This window comes from Cardiocondyla obscurior, linkage group LG09 (genome assembly GCF_019399895.1).
Source record: "Cardiocondyla obscurior isolate alpha-2009 linkage group LG09, Cobs3.1, whole genome shotgun sequence".
Lineage (NCBI taxonomy): Eukaryota > Metazoa > Arthropoda > Insecta > Hymenoptera > Formicidae > Cardiocondyla > Cardiocondyla obscurior.
The window spans coordinates 2,735,416-2,760,419 of record NC_091872.1 but is presented as its reverse complement, the minus strand read 5'-3'; the positions used below and the strand labels follow the sequence as shown (position 1 = coordinate 2,760,419).

The 25,004-nt window shown below is 39.2% G+C and overlaps 1 protein-coding gene across 4 annotated transcripts in view; it reads right to left on the bottom strand.

Moving 5' to 3' along the window:
- Positions 1 to 2,922: 2,922 nt before the first annotated feature.
- The window catches only part of Rho-6 (rhomboid 6), a 127,523-nt gene continuing 105,441 nt past the window's right edge, over positions 2,923 to 25,004 (bottom strand). For all 4 annotated transcript variants that reach the window (XM_070661885.1, XM_070661884.1, XM_070661887.1 and 1 more), the window contains 4 exons: positions 10,433 to 10,695; positions 5,847 to 6,017; positions 5,306 to 5,461; positions 2,923 to 5,149 (listed from right to left, as the gene is read on the bottom strand). In XM_070661885.1, the coding sequence (XP_070517986.1) occupies positions 4,829 to 5,149; positions 5,306 to 5,461; positions 5,847 to 6,017; positions 10,433 to 10,687 (903 nt within the window). In that variant the 5' untranslated portion in view covers positions 10,688 to 10,695 and the 3' untranslated portion in view covers positions 2,923 to 4,828. The remainder of the gene's footprint in view (positions 5,150 to 5,305; positions 5,462 to 5,846; positions 6,018 to 10,432; positions 10,696 to 25,004) is intronic.

Sequence of the window (25,004 nt, the reverse complement as noted above, 5' to 3'; positions counted from 1 at the left end):
CTTGCCAAATTTAAATTATCTCGCTAAATTACATCTCTTTTGCAGACAAATTAGATCAAATTTTGCGGTATATACCGTGGTTAGTCACTGTGCGCGTGAATTTATCAATACTTGGAAAGAAAAAGTTAAAATTTTAATAACAGAAAAATCATCCGTATAATCTAAAACTTCTTCAATCAAGTGTTAAATTTTTTTTTTTTCTTTTTTTTCCTTTCTTTTTTCCTTTTTCATCAATAAATATTTATTTGATTTTCATTGGAATTTAATTGGATCTGTAATTTTCATTGGAAAAGTTACAGATGTAACAGTGGAAGAATTGACTTATCGAGATTTTATTCACAGTTTCGCTAATTATCTGTGAACGTCATAACGTGAATAACCATGAATATACTCTATATTAACTTTTAAAGTTATAATAACGATCTCAATACCGTGACTGGTAGAAGTTGAAATGTAATAAATTAAAATACATTATTACACATTATGACGTAAGTAATTACGTTCGTATTTCGCTGTAACTGATATACTACATCGAGATTTATAAGAATGCTTTGTTACGATTTTTAGAACGGTCTATTATTAAATTTTCTTTTTTTTTTAATGTTTTCATTTTTATATGTTATATATTTATAGGCGTATGTGTCGTTTAAGTATTTTCGCATTTTTTAGTATTTTACATTTATCGGGCATAGCATTATACAATAAATGGGACACGTAGTAAAAGATATTATAATGCTATAGAAACTTGCTTCTTCTTTCTTTTTTTTGAAACAGAAAGTTACGGTTCTTCCAATAATACACTATCTACTTAAATTTGTTTAAAAATTAAGAAGTTTTTACTTTAAATACTGCGTACAGAGGCTTATGTGTGCTTGTGTGTGTATATTATATTATAGTCGATGTAATAAACTTTTGTATTATTCTACTCTAATTTTCTTGCGTTTTTATTTTTACCTGGTCCTTTTTTTTGTAATAAATTTTATATAATAAGAAGTAGCCGAATACGGAACATTTATGACACGTTTAAGATACTATTAATTTTTACAAAGCTGCCTAATTATCCTTTTTAATCAAATTAAAAAAAAAACATACGCGTTGTATTTTTTTTGTTTTTAAAGATCTTAATTCGCGCGCGGTATTACATTTGAACATTAGTTAATTATAATTTCTTTGTGATAATAATTTGTTGTTCACTTACCTTTGTATCTTCGGGTTGGGTTAGGTTATTTTCCATCAGTTTGTCCGTCCGTCCGTCCGTCCGTCCTTCCTTCCTTCCTTCCTTCCTTCTTTCGGTGGCAGCATTCTGGATTATCCTGACATATTGAGCACTTGAAATCACTTAATACTATATTACACTGCTCTGCTTTTTTTTTTTTAATAATCACTATCACTGATCACTGACACTATCACTCGAGAGACGAACGACCGAAAGAATGACGATGGATTATCGCGGCGATAATTTACGATTAAAATTAAGAAGCGCGACGAACGATCGTTTGCTGGATAAATTTACAGTCTCGATATTCATAGAGTTGCTTATTTTCACCGAGTCTTCACTGGATTCGTCCTCGATCTCGACGATAAACTCGCCGCGATGTAAAGCGAGGTCCGAGAGTCCTTTTGGTTAATTATTTGGTTGATTCTCGTCGGCGTAAATGACTTCGAAAACTCGCGTCAGCGGCGAACGAGACCGAGCCGCGATGTAAAATGTTCCCCGTGCACTTTATTTCTTTTTTAAGCTCGTCGAAAATCGCTTGCCCGAAACGGGATGAGAACCAAGACCGCGACGAAGAAGACGGGCCAGGCAGGCTGCAGATCTCGCGCTTGTAGTGGCGGTGGCTGGAACCTGCTGAACGTCGCTGAAGGAGATGGCGAGTGAAGCAAGTTGGTACTGCCGGACGCGAGGCGTAATTCACGTCGGACGCTTCCCGCGTTCCGCCCGCTACATAACCTTGTTTTTCCGAAACCACTTTTTCGAGGCACGAAACGTGGCACAGAACGACGAGTGGAATGACGGAGGAGCACTGAAAACGATCGTTCGTATCCGAGTCGACGACGCCGACACTAATTCGCACGCGAGAACGTCCTATCCGCGGCCGAAAACACGCGACATTGAGGAGCGATTAGCGACACGTCCTCGCGCCCGAAGCTCCGCAACTGGACTAACATGGCCGTCACAGATTTCGGCCCTTGGAGAGAAAGAGAAAACCGCGTAAAAAAGTGAGACAGTCGATAGGGTCGCTCCGTCGACTGTCTGTTGTCCTTCTCGCGTGGAGTTCTCGGCGCGCCGTGCTCAAGTCCGAGTTGATCTGTTTACGTTCGTTTTATGCGCTCGGCGAGCTCGAGGCGTCTTTCTCCCGAAATAGAAAAACGAGACGTTTCTTCGCGATTATGCGTAGCGATAATTTTTTTTTCTTTTTCTTAGATAGAAGGATCTATCCTTCGATAAATGTTTTTTTTTTATGCTCCCAATGTTTCAATAATATTGAAAAAATTTCATGAAAGCCACACCGACGCATGAAAATGTAAAATATAAGCAGCGAACATGTTATTAAAATAATGTAATTACATCGTAGAAATTGTCTGGGAAAATAAATTTCCGATAAAAGGGATGGTCCATCCAATCGAAATTAACGAGAAGAGTTAATTGCGAACCTAATTAACTTTAATCCTCAAAATATCACGTTCTCGATGTTCCACGGAGTAATAATGACCGATATTGAATGGGAACAGTTAATAATGAGATATTAACAGAGAGCAGGATAGTTCGACGGGAGATTCGAGATAATGGGTCGATCCAGTTTGTAAAGCGCTATGCGATTCGGTCGAATTTTATTGTAGTCAATCGGCTCTTTAAATATATAATGAAGATAACGGGATCTCGTTATGTAATTCGCGGCGAAATCACAGCACGCGCGTATGTCTGGTGTTTAATCATATATTTATATTTAATCATTTACACTTACAAAATTTAGTAATGTGTAATCATGTCGACGATAACACTAACATAATCACAGCCAGTTCGTCTCATGTAACATTGATAAATAAGTAGATATACGATTAACTATTCAGGAAAACACATTACTTTTTCGTTCGCATATATGGCATCGTGCTCTATATTGTTACATGCTTGTTACATTACGCGCGATTATTCACTTATTTCGGCACTAATTCTTCTGACCGCGTCGACACGTCAACGTAAATTTTAACGGCCTCTTAAACGTTGACGCACTTCCAAAGCGGAGTATTTAAATTAAGTACAAGTCCTCAATTAAATCACTCGGATATCATTTTCGTTGCGATCTCACCTTCGCTTTATTCATTCGGAGAATTCTGACGAGCATCGAGCTCGTAACCAAGATGTTTGTATTAAAAACTTTGATAACGATAGTTTACGTTACCGGTCGTAGCGCCGATTATTACCAATAATATATGCATATCGAAACGGAGGTAAGCAACAACGGCCGAAAGTTTCTGTACCCATATACGAACTCTCTCATCAAATACTGCACGTCGTGAATGAAGCCGCTACGCTACGCTATAAATATTTTTTTTCAAGTCAATTATCTCTGCGCTATGATTATGCTATAAAAAGATCCTCTTCTCTTGCACACTTATTGAAAAACATGGCAGGACTCTCTGGCTTAACGTTAAAGCAAACAATTTGGATTTCTAATTCCGTTACCTTCTCGCTACGTGATAACTCCGAAAGATGATTCGGGAAGATGTTAATTAATTGGGATGTTATTTCTACGACACCGAATTAGTTTTGTACAAAGAATTTATAGTTATGCAGCTCGAGATCAGTCGCATATTATAATTATAATAATAATTATTATTATTAGACTTTGCTTCGTTAACGATCGATACATTTATCTTGCAATTATTAAAATTTTCGTTATATCGTAACACGTTTATGGAAGTATATGATCGCATTATTTTATACACCTTCTTACATATCTCGTACACGCTAAATCGTTTAATATGAATTCATTGAGAGAACGAATGCAACATCCCATTGTTCTCAACATTGCAACGTACTAGTTTTAACTGGGAATCGCGATAATTATCAACGTGCCCGTCAATGCGTGCCGCTTATATAATATTATTGTGGGAGAAATGTTTTTTTTTTTTTTTATCGTTAATATACACACACGCATATTTCTTCCATAATTCAGCTCATTCGTCGAAAACGGGAAATCATCGTGGAATATTGCATGCGCGAATCCAACACGATCGGCAGGATGATAGTCGGCAGTTTAAAACGTTTTATTTCCGTAGAAAAAAGTCACAATGCTCACCAGTGTTCGTAATATCAAATTTATCAAAGTACCAGGTGCGTAGAGAATCACCTTCGAACACTTGTACCTCGTATTTCGTTCCGTCGAGTTCTCGTGATTCTAGAAATCTTAATGGCAGCGAGAAGCACGGGCTAGTTCGACGTGCCGTCGATCTCCGGTGTCTCCTGCCGTTTCACTGAGCGTAAAAGCTCGCTCAAGTTCCGTCACAAACGCCTTAATGTACCGATCAAACGGCTTTCTCGCCGGAGTGAAATGCGAACGTTTTCACAGGGATTTCCTGAGCTGACGGTCGCGGGTAGCTTCGGCGTTATTCTTATCGCGCTTAATGGATAATAAGATTGAATTGCACGAGACTCGCGTGAGATCTGCGGGAGAAAAAGTGGTGAGGTCCACCGGCAATTACGCGATCGATCGTTCGAATCCCGCGGGTACGCACGGGCCTACTCGAACACGCTCTCGGCGGCCTCTCGGATCTTGACGATCAGGAAGGACCGCCTGCAGAGCTTGACGAGCATTTCGATCCTCTGTCAGGATGGCTTCCTGAACTGCGGGAGGGCGATCAGGTAGACGTTGCCGAGGATCGCGCCGACGATGAGCAGCATCGCGCTCACGGCCGACAGCAGCCGCACGTATCGCACGAATCTGCGGCCCCGGGCGTCCTTCTTGCTCTGCTTCGGGAAGACGGCCAGGCCTAGAAGCGGACCTGCCAGGGCGCCCGCTGCATGCGCCGCCCAGCCGACCCTACCGCATCCCAGCAACGCCGGGATGGGAAGCGACGCGACGTCCGCACCGGCCAGCAGCAACACGGCACCGAGACGCCAGCCGGCGTACCGTAGCTCGCCGTGACACTGCAATCAACAGCAAGATACCATTTTTCTCATCCAGACTCCTTTTCAAGATGCGAAGCAGTCCCCGGTCAGAGAACGTATTAATTTCCCGAAATTCGACGCCTGGTTTTTAATATACATTTTATATAGTGTTGAGACATCTTATCTTTTCCTTACCAGATAGAGATGAGCGAGATGACTCGTGAGCAACGCGTAAACACCTGCCGAGGCGCCGACCAGGTAGAGACTAGGTTGCAGAAGCGACGCTCCCAGAGCGCCGCAGACTCCGCCGCCTAGATAGATCGTCGCCACTCCTATTCGTCCTTGCTCCACCTGCAACCGTGAGCTTTCTACCATTTTTTCCCTTTCGCAATTCCGCACATGCAGACCTATCACTTTTGCTATTTATCGTTCGCGAAGAACCCCTGCTTTGTCAAATAAATTTAGAATATAAGAAATACAGTGAAAGGATCAAATCTATGTGCTCATCGAAGAGATACTCCCTCAAAAAAAAAAAAAAAAAGAGAAACCGAATTAAGCCTCGAAGATTTAAACTGCGTTACGACGTGACGAAATCGTTTCAATTCGACGATATGGGAATGTTATTAGATTTAATCGCGAACAAAATGGACCGTTGTCGAGGGAAGGAGCTCTTTCTCCTAAACGCGATGTCTTGACGTACTGAACGACGTCCTCGCAATTTACTTGATTAGCTTACCTCGAGTGGGGTGGCCAGGACCAACTGAATGACCACGTTGAGTGCGAGGTGAAGTGCGTTCGAGTGCAGCAACATGTACGAGGCAAACCTCCAACCCTGCACCCTCTGACCAGGATTGTAGACCAGCCATCTCCGTAACGTCTCCTCGTCTCCGAAGCAGTGGACGGTTATCTGTTACGAGAGAAAGCAGGTTTAATGTGCTTGCCTTTCCCACGGAATATTATTCAGAGAGGAGTACAGCATATCTACAAGAATCCGGACAATTACGCGTCGCTATTAGAGACAAAATTAATTGCAATTGATATTGGTTGCATACGGATAATTTAAAAATTAATCTCTTTCTTTCGACGTACCTCTTTCACTAATAAAAATAAAAGGGGGGAAAAAGAATAATTATAAATTATAATTCATTAAATTCGTTAACTTATCAAGTTTATAATTTAATGAATTTGTCTAAAAGACAGCTCGAATGTGCAATTCATATTGAGCCCTGCGTCATAATCCATGACAAACTGTACAATAACGAATAATCCAATATCGCGTAACGCTTTGCAATTGAGTACCAAATAAACGATCAATCGCATTATCGATCACAATGATTTACGAAGATCCAGAGAGCCTATTAAAACAGTCTCCATATGCACACAGTAACGATATCGAGCATTTCGTTCAATATTAATCGTACAGCCAGCAAAATATTTATGTCATGGACGTAGTCTGTGAGCAATTTATCAGCGCATTTAATAACTTGCTCATCCGATTACGCTCAGAATTTATTGTAACCGTAATAAAGAGCGGCATGTACGCGATAGTTCGGCGCAGAGAAGTCTCGAAAAATAATGCCCTAACGATTGTTGCTTGCCCACCCCCCCTTTTTTTCTTTTTTTTTTTTTTTGCGCACCAGTGAAGTGCACGCGTGCAGACATTCTCGCCGGTAAATCACATGTGTCAGCAGGTGCGCCACTCTTTCGAGAGAGCTTGATACCTCTCCGGCTATCTATTCTGATGTCCCGGTTTTTACGAGCACGTCTAGGTTTCGGGGTTCGCGGTTAATGCGCTTTTATGTTCTCCGCCTTGGACAGTATCTCTCGGACATTAAAATCCAACGCTCACTTTGCTGGAAATTATTGTCTCATGCCATGTGTATACTCCGTCGCGTGATAATATTTCAATTGGTCGACGTGTCCACCGCAGAACTAAATGAGATCACCCTCGTCGTTCGATATTGCGAAAATGATAATATTCAGTTGTAAATTGTTAATTTTGAAATTCATACCATTTTGCTTTTGCGATATTACATTCGCAATCAGTGAGTGAACGAGTATGCATTTAAAAGTTAACACCTTGTCACTTAAATATTTATTAACATCTACCTTTTGTTAAAAAAAAAAAAAAGAAAAATTATCTTACAAAAAGAAAATTCTTTTTTCCTAAATTATTATTTAAATTAAAATAAAATATTTATAATATTATCTTTAGATACGACAAATTTGAAGCACGCAAATATATAAAATTATTAATAAGTAAGTAGTAATTGTTATAAAATCTGAAAGAAGGGACCATTTATTTCTATTGTCGAATTAATTGCTACAAATTAGAACAACGCGAAGGGTTATTGTGAAGCGCGCCACATATCAGCCCGCGAAATCACAGTCAGTGATTTCGTCCAATACTGTATTCCAATTCTGAATTCTGAGCAAATGTTTGTGCCGGCCCGTATAATTGGCGTATATGTATGTACATACGTGGACGTGGGCACGTGTGTGTATATGCGCGCACGGAACTTTAGTTAAAGTTGGTAATTATAATAGCGCCGGTGTCCTACGGCGCAGGAATTTCATTTTCCTAAGGCGCGAGAAAAGAAGAACGTGTAATATTCCCGTAATGCGATGCAATATCGATATTCATGGTATGTCGAAATACCGTGCGACGAAATTTGTCTAGTTCACGGGAACCTAATACGATTTTATGACATTCACGGTGCAAATCAAATTTAAATAAACTCCGACGGCGCAATATATTTTAAGGATTCTTTCATTTCGCTAAAGTAATTCCCTCGTGCTCTTTTTTTTTTTATTTTTATCTAATAAATTTAAAATTGAACATTATACGGGCACCATTCGTACCGCTTATCGCATTAATCGTAACCCGGAACATCTATTTCCGGTGATCTGCAGAACGTTTCAAAGATGGAATTCACCATCTTTCTGCCTCTCACTTCGAGGTCGTTGCGCGTTAACACCTTCAATTTTCGTTCTCCCTTCGTGCTATCCTCTTTTAACAATGCGCGGCACGGCATGTTAAAGACAGAAATGGAGTTATCCCGCGAATTAGAAATGCATTTAACTTGGTAGTTTTAAGTTTATGCATTTGAAGCACAAATTAACGCTTTAACCACGTCATTACAGAATTCGAATCTATGATATTCACAACAACTATTGTTCTACCATGTAATTGCGTTGTGCATTAATAATCGTGCTATTGCATAATTAAATTATTTAATTTGAATTCGATTAATTGAATGTAAAAAAAAGAATATATTCTTTTGAAAGAGTATGTAAATATTTAAATATATATATTTTTTTTTTTTTTGTTATCAAAATACGTATAACCCATAGATAAATTTCTCTCATATTCATAAACGTTTTATTTTATAAGCTACAGTCTACTTTAAGGTCCCGCTGTAAGATCAAAAACGAAATGGCTACATCATATTCCGCCGTACATTTTGTTGTGTTTCTTGGTTCGGATGTAAAGTTCCTTAAATTTCGAGGAACGATTTGCGGGAGCGATACGCGCCGGAGCGATAAATATAACGGCTCGTTTCTTTTTATCGTGCAAAACGCCGCCGATGTTCTCCGCTTCCACCCTTAGTGTACGAAGCGCGCATTCTCAGGCGTGTGTTTATACGCGTTGTCTCATATATTACAAATTATCTTCCACTTGCAACAACGAGTTTTCACCAGACAATACTGCCGCGATAAAGTTGAAATTCACGGACTGCGGCCGTGAATTATTGGCGCCTTTAATTCCGCGGCTTTAGGTTTATACACTTTAGCGAGAATTTCTCCATTCACAGGTAATTTTCTCAACGGCAAAATGTCCGAGTTCGGCCATTATTATGTGCCTAGGAATAACAACCTTTTTTTTTTTTTTTTGTCATGTAGCATAATGCTATTTTTGAAATTTTTATTAAGCTCAAGAGCGTGTTAATATTCCTTCTCTCTCTCTCTCTCTTTAAATCGCTTGCTAAGCTGCTTTAAAAAAACGCGTTTTTATATTACGATCATTTAATTAATATTTAATATTTTATACCATATACACGCATAAAAAATTTTTTCGTTAATGTAACTAATTTTTTTCCATCATATGATTTTAAGTCGTAATTTCAGTTTACACAGAAATACATTGAAATCTTTTTTAAGCTCAGTAAATCCCAAAAATGTTATCTCATATCTTTTTAATTATTGATTCAAAATGATTACCGTCCTTCAATATGTTCATCGGTTACACGAATTATTTTACCATTTTTAATGATGATAAAAAAAAAAGAACTTTTATTCCCTCAATGCACAATATAATTAAATACTCTAATAACATGTATACATATTTATGCTTAATTTTCGTGTATCTAAATTACCTTATATATCCTTTTATGCCTTTCACCGTCGGTTGCACAATGAACTTGGACTATTAAACATCTGCGGCCAGCATTTACTTTGATCTCGTTCTACAGCGACTCGTGCAACGAGTCAAAAGAAAGCGCGGCTAAGTGATTAACTTTCGTCGTGCTCCGTGATAAACGAGTAAGAAATTGCGGCGTAACTTCGCGGTTTTAAATTTGCGAATTTTTATTGCGCATACCCCCTCGCTGCTTTTTTACTTTTCAACTGAAGCACAAGACAAAGTTCTCAAGATTATTATCGAACAAAAAGGCTATAAAAAGCTTCTACTTTTTTTTTTATTTTCTTTTCTTTTTCGGAGTTTTCGTCATCAAGCATCCCAGAATATCATTCGGGGGCGATTCTCTGGCGAATTCGCGCGTATAATTGTAAAGGAATCTCATCGCGCTTTCTGTTCGTCCTTACTCTCGAGTACTGAATACGACACGCTGGTTCTGTTAATGAGAAATCTTGGAGCCCACGCACAACGTTTTACAGTCGTTCCTTTCTACCTTGCTTATATTCACCAGGAATGTCTGCAATATGTTTCGTGTTTTACGACGTGAAAGTTTTATCCAACTAAAGTGGCTTTTATTCGAATATAATTAAATAAATTTAAAAAAGATAACGATAAATAATTAAGTACAGAAATATATAATAAATTTATAAACGATGATCACTGCTATTACGTTGAGTGATGACTTGAAAAAACGTTCAATCGTGATAAAATCGTTATCGATTGTGAATTACGATTATATTATTGCAGTTGGCTTCAATGTCTCTTCTGATCTTTATTTAAAATAATATCTAGTATTGAAATCAATTCTATAATTAAGTAATAATAAATTTTTTATATGCTAAGTAATAAATTATATTTGTCATTTTTATTATTATTATTTTTTTTTACTCAGCACTCGTACTCACCTCGATGATACTGATGCAGATCATGAGGTAGGGCGGTCGTATCCGGAAGCTCGGCTTCCTGGTTGATAGTGGATATCTGGGTGTTGTTCTGGGTGTGACTTCATCGTCACGTTTTTTTTTGTAAGAGGATGTGATGATAATTGGCGATTCCGGCGAATAGGGCGAGCCAGGTCCGGGCGAGTACGTCGCATCTGTTGAATCCGAGATCGTCGACAAAGTCGGCGAGTTTTCCAGCAACGCTGCCTCGACGTCCATTTTGGCACCTTGAACAAGTAAAAAAAAAATATATATATATATTAAATTCGAACCATACGATAAAAGTTTTATTTTTATAAATCTTTTAATATTTAATCATAACTACTGCACGAACACGTGTCCGACAATCTTAATGGCTATTTTAATATCTGAAGCTCTCGTCACTGCAATGAAGTTACCTTTCGGCAGTTTAATGTGTAAGTAGATATCATCGGCTTTTGTTGGCTTCTGCCATGTGAAAACCCGACTCTATAATAATTCAACCGTAAATCCTATAATAGCGTGAAAGACGTGTTTCGTGAAGCAATTTACGGAACGGCGCAATTTGTAAGCCTATATACAGACATTTATAGGTACGAGATAATCTCGATACTTTGTATTCGTCTACTTGCCATGTGCCACGCGTAAACGAAATAATAAGGATTCGATATTAAATCTGAGCTAAGGTAATAGTATAATTTTTTTTTATATACCTTAATTATTTTTATATTTTAATTACATGATGTAGTGTAATAAAATTAATATTTAATCTACGCAATAATTAACTAACATTGTTATAGTATACTAATATGTACATGTATTTTAAAAATGTGACACATTAATATATAATATTAACACAATTAGTTTACCCAATTTATTATTAATTAATTACTTCTACATAATTAGAGAAATACCAATATTTCTACAATAATCATTAGTTAATTTTCAAAACAAACAATTCGTGATAGCTTTACCACCTAATTATCTTTTTATATATACATACAGCGTACTTTTAATAATTTTACATTAATAATTATTTTAACAATCGTCCATCCAAACATCAGACCGTGTTACAACTTGCTTTCGCCGTCGTCACTTAACGAGATCCGTGATGCACCGTCTTTGATACTAGGATACCCGCGAGTCTCGGCAGAGTTCGATCTTCGATCTGGCCGCGCGGGCACCAAAGAATAGATAGAAAAGAGCATTGCATTCGAATACTGATCTGGCGCAACGTTCGAGTATTCTTCCGGTACGTCATTGTAATATTCATATAATACATATTCTCTTGGCGCGTTGTTCGAAAGCATTCCCTGCTTCGGCTTAGACGTCGCGGGCTTGCGTGGAACTGTGATTACATACCGCCTTAAATGATCTAGATTAGTTGCGCCAACTGAATGCGCTTGATGCAAATTGCTTGGCGGCGTACGAGGTTTATGATTCGGTGCCGCTGGCGGGATAGAATTCTCATATAGACGCGAACCATCCAGATCGGTCGCGTCATCTGAATGCACTTGGTATTTATGCGGCTTACTTGGCGACGCTCGAAGCTTATGATCCGCCGTTGTTGTTACGGGCGAAAGACGATTCGCGTTCAACTCTGAACTATTAGAATCGGTCGCGTTTTCTGAATGCAGCTGACGTCTACGCGGCCGGCTCGTCGGGTTTTCGGGCTTGCGATTCGGCGCGTCGATTATGTATGGGTCCGCGTTACGTCTCGAATTATTCGGATCGTCCGAATGCTTTTTACGCTTCTCCTGCGACACCGAAGACGGCGTACTGCCTTTTGCAGCCGCCAAAGTTTCGCGCCCAAGTTGAATCGTCGTTAATAAGAAAGCAATTCGAATGACTAATTGAGGCTTCATGACTGTTAGACGTCGAAAGGGATTTTATCGAGAGAGAGCTTCGGTGACCGAACCACTATCAGTTCTCACTACGTTCTGTCTCGGTTGTTTCAGGCTCGCCTTCTTAAATCAAGACGCGAATCGTAAAATGTATCGCATATGTCATAAACCGACAATGGTACGCGATATCGGCTATAAATAATATCTGTATCAATATCTGCGTATGATTGCTCGTGTACAATTAGAAACGACACGGGGCTCGTTACTTTAATATGTGATTGTTAATTAATTTCGCCTTGAATCGTTATCTCAAACACTTTGATTAAATAGCCGCGCGTTTTTAAATATAAAAAACCAAACTTACCTACGCCTGTACATTCAAACCCGAACAGTTTTATTACTTTTAATCGCGGTACGTATCGAACGTTTCCCTGTTGTTGAAATAAGTTCAAGTAACTAAAACGATTTTATGCAATCGCTTAATGTAATTGTTTTAATAGAAAAGCGAGTAATGTTAACTGCGAGAACGCAAAGAGAGCGTTTGCAATTACGAAATAATACTCGTGTCCGTCAGGATTAATTCTTCGAAACTGTATTCCGCAATCAAACTAAAGCCACCTAGTCAACTACTCCCATAGCCTGACCGGCTTAAAACTCGATCTCACGCGTTCTGGACCGAAACGACCGTAGAAGCAGGGGTGGGAGGAGGGGGGGGGTACCAACGGGCAGAGCGGCGCACCGAAATCGCTGGTTTTGGTGGGTATCCGCCGGTTTCGCGGTGCGGCACACCGGGACCGAAACTCGGCGAGCCAACAATTCAGCGGCAAATTCTAGGGTGACCTGAAAACACGTACCGAACAAAGAGCATTGGCGGTCGGACAAAGAGATCGTGAGGAACGGCCCCGCGGAAGAACAAGGGGAGCCCGCAACTTCACCCAGCTTTCCACCCTACGCGGCGGCGGATCCAGGTCGCCGTATCACTTTTATTTCTTCCCTTATATCGCTTTCCCATATCCCTCTAACGGATTCATTTTACCGGTACACCGCGGCGTTGAACGCGCGTACAACGTCCGTGCGTGCCATTCGCTCGGGCCCGAGCGAATAATACATAATCTCATTCGCGTAGTTCCCGTCGCACTGTAAATGGCTTGCGAGCTCGTTGATGCCAGTTAACTCTAGAGCGCCTCTCTTAAGACCATTACATTTTCACCTAACGTTTTTCCCGCTTCGAGTAGAGATATTCAGTACGTTTAAATCATTTTTCATCGCAATGCAATTAATCTCTTTTCTACGTATATTAAGTAAATTTTCTTTTTAATTGTACTATGTGAATAAAAATTAAAAAAAAAAAAAAAAAAAAAATTATTTCTCTCCTACGTTAAAAACTTGCTTTCTTTATAAGATGCACGCAGTTTTTGGTACGAAGTACAAGCGATAGTCTTCCCTCATTGTGCCGTGGTTTTTTTTTTTTTTTCTCTCTTTCTTTCGTGCGGCTGGGTCGCTGCTCGAGCCAACTGCATTATGCTCGGTACCGCTTCTGCCAAGGGTATTATTAGCTCCTCGCATTATTGTCTTGGATTAACTCGCCCACGTAAAAAGCTGTAATTTCTCGTTAACTCGCGCGCGCGTTTTTTCTGCGGTTATCCAAGTGATAATAAGTATAAATCTAAATCTGCGGTAATATCGTTGCACGATGTTAAAAACATTGTGCGTAATTCTTTATTAAATATCTTAATTGAAGCACTAAATTTTATTTCAGGAGAACGAGAGCGAGAGAGAGAGAAAGAGAGAGGTAGAGAGATTTTTCGGTTTACTCTATCGATTAATTAAAATGTTTTAAACAAAAATGAAGTAACCTCATAATTTATAAGGCTTTAAATATAATATCGCACGAAAATAAATTTTATATATCATTACTCTCTTCATTAGACGAGAATGCTGTCATTAATAATTATTTTCGATATACTAAACAAACAGTTTAAATAATCGATGTAATTTTATTTCAAGCGAGACTAACGCTGCTAGATTCTTAGCGTATAAGATATTCTCGCGCTTGTATATTATTTATGCTCGTCTTTCAGACTTTTAGGAAAGATTATTCGCGCGTTATTCAGGAGGAACGCAAACGAGCCGAAAGCGCGCGGAGTGAAGCCGCACGGAAGCGGAAGCGCACAGTGCACTTTCGACCGCAGATCAATGAACGTTCGTTCGCGGTTATCTGGCTGTATGAACGCATTGCACGCGTGTAGCGAACAGGCAAACGACATATACGCAGCACATGCGTGCGTGCATTCGTAAAATCTACGGCGCGGCACGGCGACTGTAGGTATTTCGCGCTTTACGGCGGAACAAGCGAGAACGGGCGTCGTAAATGCCGATTCGCCGGGCATTTATAAAGCTCGCACCTTATTTATTTAAATTTTAAAGATTTATTTGTAGTATCGCTAGCTCTACGATATCATTCGCGAGACTATCCAAGTTGCTGATAAATTTTAAGAGTATCGTTGATTTATATTTAAAATATGACGTTTAAAATAACGAGGTGCCAGCTTACTGTAAATGGCATCGTAAAGAAATGTTTTAAATTTTGAAAATGAGACGTCAACTGCATAGGGACATTCGCCGTAATACAGAAATATCAATTCTACACGAGCATGAAAATGGACGGATGGTCCAGCACGACGGCATTAACTCTTTGTTCTCCGCTATGGACGTTTGCGTTACTCCGGCGCTTCCGACAGTTCGTTAAATTTACGTCACGTTATTGCGCGGAGACATGCACGCGCGATAAGATCTCGTTAAATGAACAAACCCGATGGTTATATATTACAACATTTTCCGCTGAAAGTTTAAGATCGCAGCTTCGTGTAAATGGAGCATTAATAAAATACAGCCAACGCTTGCTGTAAACAAGTTGCTTACAAAAAATGTCAGTCTTAAAAAGAAATTAATTGATTAATCCACAATATCAATCACCAAAATATTAATACATCTAAAAACAAAAATTAAATATTTATTAACTAATTTCGACGAGTTAACGTATTTATTCATTAATTCGCTAAACAATTTTCAATTGCAAAAGTTTCGCGTTGCTTTTCGATAATTAATAAATAATTGAATGGCATGCCAATTAAGCATAACGTGACACGACGTGACGTGGAGAAACTGCCTGTAATCCTGGTCGTAATTGTCGTTCTCGACATTTCTGAACGCGGGAAAGCGTGCATTAACGCACGCGATTCCGATCTTAAGTATTTTCGCGGCTGCAAGAGAAAACTATCCACTCATAGTTTCGCAAGCTGCGTCGCACGTAACGGACGGCGGACGTTAATCGCTGATGAAACTTGGACTTGATCGGAATACGCGGCGGGATCTGGGTCCCGGCTTAATGAAGCATTGACGTGTCCGGCAAAACCGTGTACCTGTCCGCGTGTAATTAACGTAACGCCAGCATCGGTCCATAGACCACGCAAATCAAGCGGTACGCTGAGAGCGAACCCGAGCGAACTCGGAGCCGTAATTAGAGGCTCTCGCGGTGTAAAGAACAATGGAGTAGGTGTGTTCGCGTTATCTCCGTACCTGTCGATATTTGTGGCTGCCCAAGACGCGACTCGAATATCGATGGGCTTGGACGTGGTCCTGGATAGAACGTACAGAACCTGCTCGACTCTCCGAAATTATTGTTCGCATAACGAAAGAGAAATACTAACTCGACCGCCTATCGTTTACAATAACGCTCGATATTTAAACTTTTAACACATATACAAAGATGTATTAAAGTGCATTTTTTTTTCTTTTATCTCGATCCGAAAGCACTTAATATTTTAATAATATTTTAATATCAAGCGTATAAATATTGTAGTCCTTTAATTAATAAAGTTAAAGTTAATTAATAATGTTAACCAACGGAAATAAATGATCGCGCGGTAAATATCGAGCAGCTCTTGAGATATTCAGTAGCAAGAAAAGAATAACGTGTCATTGAAAACACATTTACTATATTCACAGCGAGAACGCAATTATTGACAGACGGATAGAAACAGAATTTAATTAATCCATCAGATCGTACCACATCACGAAGATAATACTGATTAATTAATTAGCATTATTGACGATTGCCATTCGTATCTATAATGATTCTAATGCTAAATAGTGCATAGAAGTAACTAAATCACGCGATATTACCAGACACAGAATCGGTAATCGACAGGAAACAACTCGGTCTGCCCAAACTGATAAAGATATCACGAGATAATAATATTAATAATGATATAAATGCGCCGCGTGCTTGGACGTTACAATACTTAAAAACTCTTCGCAGTTATTCGAGTTTTAATGCACATAAAACGCGTGCATTCAATAAACTCAGACACGAGACGCGTTCTGCACGAAATATCAGAGCACTCGTTAACAGGGATAACGCGACTTCCTTTCGCGAGTTTGCCACGTCAAAAGTTTCGCGAAGGGCCAGGCGGGGCGTCATTAATTATTCCCCGATAGCGTGAATACCAGTTACATACCTACGATTGGCTCATTAATTTTCAGCGACGTCATATCGACTTTCTGTCGAGGAGCCTTGATATCCCAAAATCCCGGCGACGTTACCGATCGTAGCGTGAGTGAACGTGTGTCAAAACGCCGCGGCGCAGTCTGGCCGACCACAAATCAAAATTGCAACCGTGTGCGCGTTGTCTGAATGATCCCCCGAATTTACCGTGATCATGCAACGTCGTTCCGTGAGAAAAACGACGACGCGAAATGATCGATTGTTTCGCAAGGTGGGTGGCCAAAACGATGGGGACGCGGCTCGGCGTCATCGGCGCCGGAAAAATTTGCGGGATTTTTCAGAAAGTCTCGCGATCTCGTTCCTCCCAGAACCCGACGGAAATTGCTACGTGTACGTCACGCGATATTACGAAATCACGGCATCGCGCGATATACTGCCCGGGTATGCCCAGGCGCTGCCGCCGCGCGGGGCCATCTCAATCTCGCGGTGTCAAAATAAAATTTGAAATATTATATAAAGCCAACGGATGCAAAACGAGCGCGAGTAAAAACTTGTACGGGGGGACACGCGAAATAATTTTGTTATTTTACCGAGATGTTCGAAACGCCCGTCCGCGATACCTGCGCTTTGACATTTCGCGATAAATCGAGAGGGTCGAGAGTCATTGCGATGACAACGTAAATATCGCGTTAAAGCTGTTGAAACTGAATGGAGTCAAATCCGTCTCTATATTTAAAAAAAAAACAAAAAAACAAAAAAATTCTAAATGTATCAATCCTCCCGTGAGAATTTAAATAACCACAGAATTCGCGACACTTCGATGCTATCATATTACGCTCACATTTTGCAAAGTTTATCCATTCTTTTCTTTTTTTTTTTTTTTTAATTACGCTAACTAATAATCACTATTTTTTTTATTTTAATTGCAGACGGTTAATACTATGTCATTATAAAGATTCTTGCAAAATTGTGGACATTGGAAGAAGTCACATAATTCGTATAATTTTTTATCAATAAAATTTTAAATTTATTACAGACTATGCGCTATGAATATTTTCAGTTTTAAATTCACGAGCGTAAAAAATTTATAATATATTTATGTGCATGAACACTTGAAAAATAAATTGGATTTTAAGTGAAATTTAATTTGTGCAAAATCGACTTACCATTAGTAAAAAAAAAAAAGAATTATTCCTCTCATTTGTGCCTTTAAACTTTAATCGATTAATAATATTCTAACGCTAATTAAACTTTTGATATTAAATGTAAATTTTAAAATTGTTTAAAAAATATTCTTGTTTCAACAAAAGAGAATAAAACATATTCAGAGTGTATAAAATTCAGAACGCTAATTAATAATTTTTTTTTGTGCAATAGATAATTAAATTATTTCAACAGAATTAGCAATGTAATAACATACGAAATCGACAAAGCAAATCATATCGGCAGACTGTCAAATGGAAAATAAAAAATTCTTTTACTTTTACCAAATATAATTACGTTTCGCCATAAATTTATTATATAACCTAACTTATAAATTACAGAAAATCGTGTGATAATTTCATATTAATTGAATAACAAATTAACGCCACGAGACAGTTGTTGCCATAAAGCTGAAATAAAACGATATCGTCACACTACGCGTCTTTACGCGTTTATGCCGATTCCGTTGTAATTTTCTTGCACCTTTAAAGATATTACAGAAGCTAACTCTCGCTACTGCATCTGCAGAAATTTATTAAACATATTTCCCTGTCTGCTAAAGCATGTAAGATGCTGTTTCGGTACGAGGCGCAAATTATTCAGCAAATCGCTGAAGAATAATTTAACGTACCGCCATGTACCTGACACACACAAGAATAAATTACATTTCTGCGCTGTTTGCGTGGTACCCCTTTAATTAAAACGCCTTCAGACGCGAGCAGACCGTGAAATATAATGATCATACATTTCATACACATTTATAATATATTTTTCCATTTTTTTTTTTCTTTTGCAATTAATTGTGCATTAAAGTAATAAGTTTCTTTTTTTTCAGTTTTATTAAGTTATGTCCGTAGATTCGTAACAAAACCTACATCGTACTATATCGTGTAATAATTCTTACGCTATTAAAAAGTAAAACGGCGTGCCATAGTTATGGGCAAAGTTTCAATTGTTTTCAAAATTAAATTGTTAACAATTTTAACGACGTCAAGTTGTATTGCAACAACACGGATTTTATTATCTCAGAAACGTAGCGTGAAATGCATCCTCTTGTGCCTTTTTGAGACGCAGAGCGCACGAATGTTCGCGACGTGTGTAGAGTTAAGAAAGAATCAAGATTTACCGGAGCATTATGGCATTTCTGTATTTTACTGTAATATTTTGCAACTGTAATGTCTTTAAAGTGGCGAGGGTTAATCTTAAAAACAGAGTCGTGATTTTTTTTTTTATTTAAATTAATCTCGAGACGAAAGCGCATGTGTATTCATAAATTAGAAATGACGATAATGAATTATTTAAAGCTGCTGCGGGTCTAACTTCAGGGCATCATGCAAATAATATTTTTCTTTCCGTCACATACTAAATTTCCAGGATTCCACGCTCATTAATCGCTACTTTTGCATAAGATAAGCTCTTGCGGCGTTTATAGAGTTACGTTACGCTCGCCTTGAGGTTAACCTACGCATAATTGTAGATTGAAATTACATTAAGTACGTGCATTAGCATTACGCTCCTTAAGCTGTTTCGAATGAGTTGAAGCGAGAAAAGGAAAAGTCGTTACATTCACAGCAATATTTAAAGCGCGTAGCTTCGTTGAGAGAATAAAATAATTGCACGGCGGCTAAGAAATCGTTTGGCATGTTATTCATCGTTTCGCTTGTCGACAGAATACTTTCAAGTGTCTTTCTCAATGCGTTCTTGCTCTCGTGCCGCTTAATCAGCTCTCTGTTCTGTTCCTTTTACGCTAATTGAATCGTTTTATTAAATTGAACCACTTAAATCTCACTTAAAATTAAAATTTTGTATAATCAAAATGACTAGAATTAGCGGATTGCTCGGTGATTATCACGAGCTTAAAGATTAATTAATTAAATCATTTTATTATGTGTTTTACATTGCGGCACGATGCATAATATTTTTCAGATTTTTAATAATTGTTTGCCTCGGAAAAAAATAATTTTAATACGTGAAATAAAAACGTTAACCGCAAACCGCGGGACCATAACCATGGACACTCTATTATAATATCAACAAAAACGATATAAAACGATGAATAATTATAAATTCGTAAAAAAAGAAAAAAGATTAACTAAAACATTTTTGTCACGCGAACACGTCTCGAATATTTTTCAGACTTTTACATTGTTCGATTCATGTACTCTTTTTGCGCTGCACTTTTCAGGAGGGCGATGCGAGCGCGTACTATTCGAGCTTTCGACGTGCTTCACAGTCGTCGAAGCTGGGTGATGTTCGAAAATTCATGCGTTTGCCGAGAGGGAGAAGTTCGGAAACGACTGTCGTCTATAGCGATTTGGAACGGAAACTCCACCCAAGGCAAGTCGCGGAGACCGTCCGTGAAGAAGCTTGACAAACGTCTGCCGAGGACGAAGCAATTAATTATGAAATTCAACTACGTTTCGCGAGCGCACGGAAGATACACGTCTCGATTACGGCGTTATTTCAAATAGTTCTCGGTCTACATCGGTATTATAGCGTCTGACGGTGTTACGTGGAATTACGGGGACCGTCTCCGTGTTTCCCATCCCGCGTGTTTTCTGGCTCGCGGCGCACGAGAACGCGATTACATTCGATCTGTCATCGTTGCTGCAACGGCAAGTCCGTTATAGTGTCCGAGCCAATTCGGTTCTTTCGTTCGAAGACGAATGCGTTTCACGGAGTTATTTAGCGCCGAAACAATTTCACTCTTTACTGTGTTTCCCTCTTACATACTGTTCTCTTGCCTTTCTTTCTATCTATACTCAAGATAAAAATATATGTTTCAGCAACGTGAGTGTCTTGTAATTTGTAAGAACAATGATTACTTCAACATTCGGTTAAATAAAAAAAAAAAAATTTTTTTTTAAGAAAGAGTAAAAATTTAACTCTCTCTCTCTCTCTCTTTCTTTCTCTCTCTTTCCAATGTGACTTTATTATACCAATTACAATTCTAGAAAAATGACTCGGAGATTATTTCATTAATCTTTTTATGGTAGTGGAGGATTTGAAAACGGAGAAAACACTTTAGATGGCGAAACTTAAGCTTTGCGTTCTATTTTATACACGCCATATCCAAACGTAAACGACGATGTCCTCTTTGGCTTGCAAACAAGCGACCGGGTACTTGATAGTGTAAACGCGATAAGAAAATATTGAATTTGGTCGCTGGTCTTAAAAAGGAGTTAGAAAGTGGGAGGCATTGGCGACCCCGGAAGCGGAAATGCGGTAAGAAAGCTTCCGAATTCGCGTAAAAACAGACGCAAATACGTAAATCGTTTTAGAATATCTCAAAGTGATTTTCCGCGGTGTTTGTTCTCGATTTAAATGAACTCTCATGAATTCTGCGACAAAGACGGTGGATCACAATCGAGCTTAAGAAAATCATCGCCGTCACTGCCGCCGTCATCATACTTCGCTGAAAAAGAACTTCCTCGAGATACGATAAAAGGGCCCGCGCGCACGTCCGCCAGGAAAATCGAATTGAACCAAGTCTTGTCGGAAAGTTCTAGTCGTTTAAAACAACTAACTTGATAGAATTCGGCTAAAATCCAAACGACAGGGAAGAATTGAAATTTGCGCCTTTTCTTTTCTTACAATTAATGGCGCTAACACACGCGATTTAACTTTTTCATTTTTCTTTTTTATTTCAATCTTATTCTTTTCATACTCTGCGCTGCCTCGTTATTTTATTTCGAACATTCTGGTCGTCATTAAAAAAAAAAGAATCCGTCTAGTATCCGTCTAGTTACTGTCCAGCACGGGCCACGTAGCAAGAAAATTATTACTGGTTAATAATGAGTTAAAAAAGCTAGATATCTAAAACGATTTTCGCCGCGTGTTAGTCTACTACGCGTACTGACCTATCTCTACGCGCGCTCGGCTGCCGCGGTCGCTGACCTCCAGGCCCGCCGGTCGCACGACTCCAACGCGGACTTGCAGCGCGATGACAGCTGGCCGATGTAAACTCACGCACGTGCTTACGGCGCGTGGCGCGCGCGGTGGCTAGTACCTAGACATTTTCGAACGTTACATTTCTGGCTAAGCGCGGGACAGTTTTGTTAAACTGCTCGTCCTACATTTACGCCCGAGAAGGCGACAAGACGCGGCGGGAGTAAAAAGCCTGACGAGTGAATATCAACGAAATAACGTTTACATTTCGGCGGAGTGGCAAAAGTCAGAAAAGGGGGCCTTATTTTCACAAGCAGCCAATTAGTGACGGCAAGCAGCGAGTGACTTGACACGCGGATCCGGCAGGCGGAGTATTTAGATCGTGTACCTCGCCAACGCGACGTGTACTCGCGTTAGCCGTCTCAGGGCTTCAAAATTAATGCAATTACCGCAAGGCTGCCGTTGCGCCCTTTCCCTTCTCGACTGGTGGGTGCCGCGGCGCCGCGGCACCGCGGCGGTAGCAGCCTCTCCGTTTCATTTGCGTGTAACATTTGCATTTAGTATTCATGACTATGCTACATTACCGCGGCAGTGCGCGCGGTCGCGCCCGCGTAAAGGCAGACGTTGTTATTACCGCGAGCCGTTACGTTGTTTGGCTTAAATGCACGTAATTTCCGAACGTGCCGGCCCGGACCGGCAGCATTGATGCACGCGCGTTCGCATAAAACGGCCGAACACTTTATCGCGATTAATATTATCGAGAGGAAAACGCGAGAACCAATAGCTGCCGAGAGGAGAAATCGCGTTCTGACGCGTTCAACCCGTGTCAAGGCAGTGATTTCGGCCTTTATTTCTGTCATACACAGCGCTGACCGCCATCAGCATGGAAATACGCCTCGCGCTTAATTGCATGATTTAAGGGTGCAATCAAATGCGGCTGCATTAATTAGCCTCTCTTGAACTCGACCCTTGCTACGATGCCACGTAAAACTGACGAATTATTCAGGCTTTTTCGCGACGCACGGAGTAATTGCCGGATTGTATAACAATTCATTGTCTCGTATAAATCTTTCCGTCAATTATTAAAATTCTTCCGGCTTTATACAGAATAGATATAAGATATCTCCGTAATAAAACAATTTATCGTTTAATTACGTTTAATAATGAGATAAATATGTCACACGACCAACATTAATAATCAAATGAAATTAACTGTTAAATATTGCAACGCCATTTATCTCAATATAATTATTTACGTTCTACTTGTCATTATTGTTTCCGTATTCATTTTATACAAATGTTGCACGTACGCTTCGTACTTATTAGCTTCAAATAAAGAAACGTTAAATTGAATTTTATTCATTTATTCAAGATAATTTTAAATATGAACGAATAATATTCTTTTTTTAATCAACATAAGTTTACGCCGTAAAATATTTTTTTCATACTTTAATTAATTCATATACTTACTCATATACTATTTTTCACATACATAGCTTTATTACTAAATTAAATAATATGTCTTATAAAAATTTATTATCAAAAGTAACCTTATTTAATCATAAAGAAATTTTTATAAATAATTTTTTTCTTTTACCCTCCCGAAATCGCGCGTACGTGTATGACGGACACAAACCTATCTTTCGTCATAGCGACATGAAAAATTATATATCCTTTAATTATCAAAACGTTTCATCTAGCTGATTGCAAGATTACGTAGGTGCTTTTATTTATTCACATTTACACATGCAAATTCGTAATACATTCGCAATTCACAAACACAATATTTCCATTTGGCATTTGGTTTACTTTCAGCCATTTTAATTATCTGCCTGATATTTATTTATCACACGATGTGCTTTATCATTTGTTTAAACATAAAATGTATTCGGAAATTTTATAAACATTATCGTTATAATATATAAAAATGTAAACGTTCGATTCTAAATACTTAACAAAATACAACAACTGTAATTTACAGCTCGACTCTAATTTCCTGCATAGTTTTTGGAAGCGGCCTATTGTTTCGGGACACCCTGTGCAACGTGTATTTTTTATAAAAAAAAAAAAAAGAACGACAAAAACAAATGTTCCTGATAACTTATTGCGAAATTTACAATCGAAAACGTACGGATTACGCGTATTCGTATACGAACGAATTGCTTCCCTCCTCTTTTGCAATTTTTGAAGCATCGGGTATACCCCGCATATACTACGGCATATTGAAATAAGAATCTCTCGTTTTATGGGGATTACATTTGAATAACACGGATTACAAAATCCGAAAGAATCTAATAATTTCGACGGTATAAGTTGGCGTCCAATTTCGGAATGTGCGAAAGGAAGAATTTTCGTAGTTGCGGCATCAGACAGTTCTCGATTTCGTTATACCGGTTATAACGACGGTTACGGATCGTCGCGATTTTTCAAGGGGGCTCGCCAAAGCCACGGGCTTGTAAGCGGCGCCGGGGTATCGATGGTCCTGATTTATTCCCGAATTTGAATAACATGAGAGCAACGCCTTACCGCGATACCTAGCCACGGGTCTTCACGTTGTATCCGATACGAGGCACGGCAATACGCCTCATCGAAGTCCAAAGATCGATCTGCCCCGGCGTCTTAATTAATCGCTTTGTGAAGAGTTCCCACACATTGCGAGAGCGATAGATAACGAATACAACGGCGGGGTCTGTGCGACCTAAAATATCAACTTGAGCACGCCAATGAACTATCCTATTCATGAAAGACGTACACTTCATCGAGTGACGCTGACGCGAATTACATTTAGCATCTGACGTAATATGTTTCAACCCCAGGCTGTCTCGAAAAATTTACTAACGCACTTTGACGCCAACGCGACTGACTTTGCAGCGGCACTTTATTTATCCGCCGTAAAAGTCAAATTAATATGCGCGATGCACCGCCAGACGTTTACGTACAAAGAGAGTGCTCGTAAGAACAACGATGATGAGGTCGTTCTATATGAGAATACGTAGAATATGATAATGCTCTTTCTCTTAGGAGCGCTTTCTTTACATTTATCGACGATGCGCTCGGGGGAGCATCCCTGCGATTCTACGGGGACAATTTTTCACGACGGCGAGCATCAAACTTA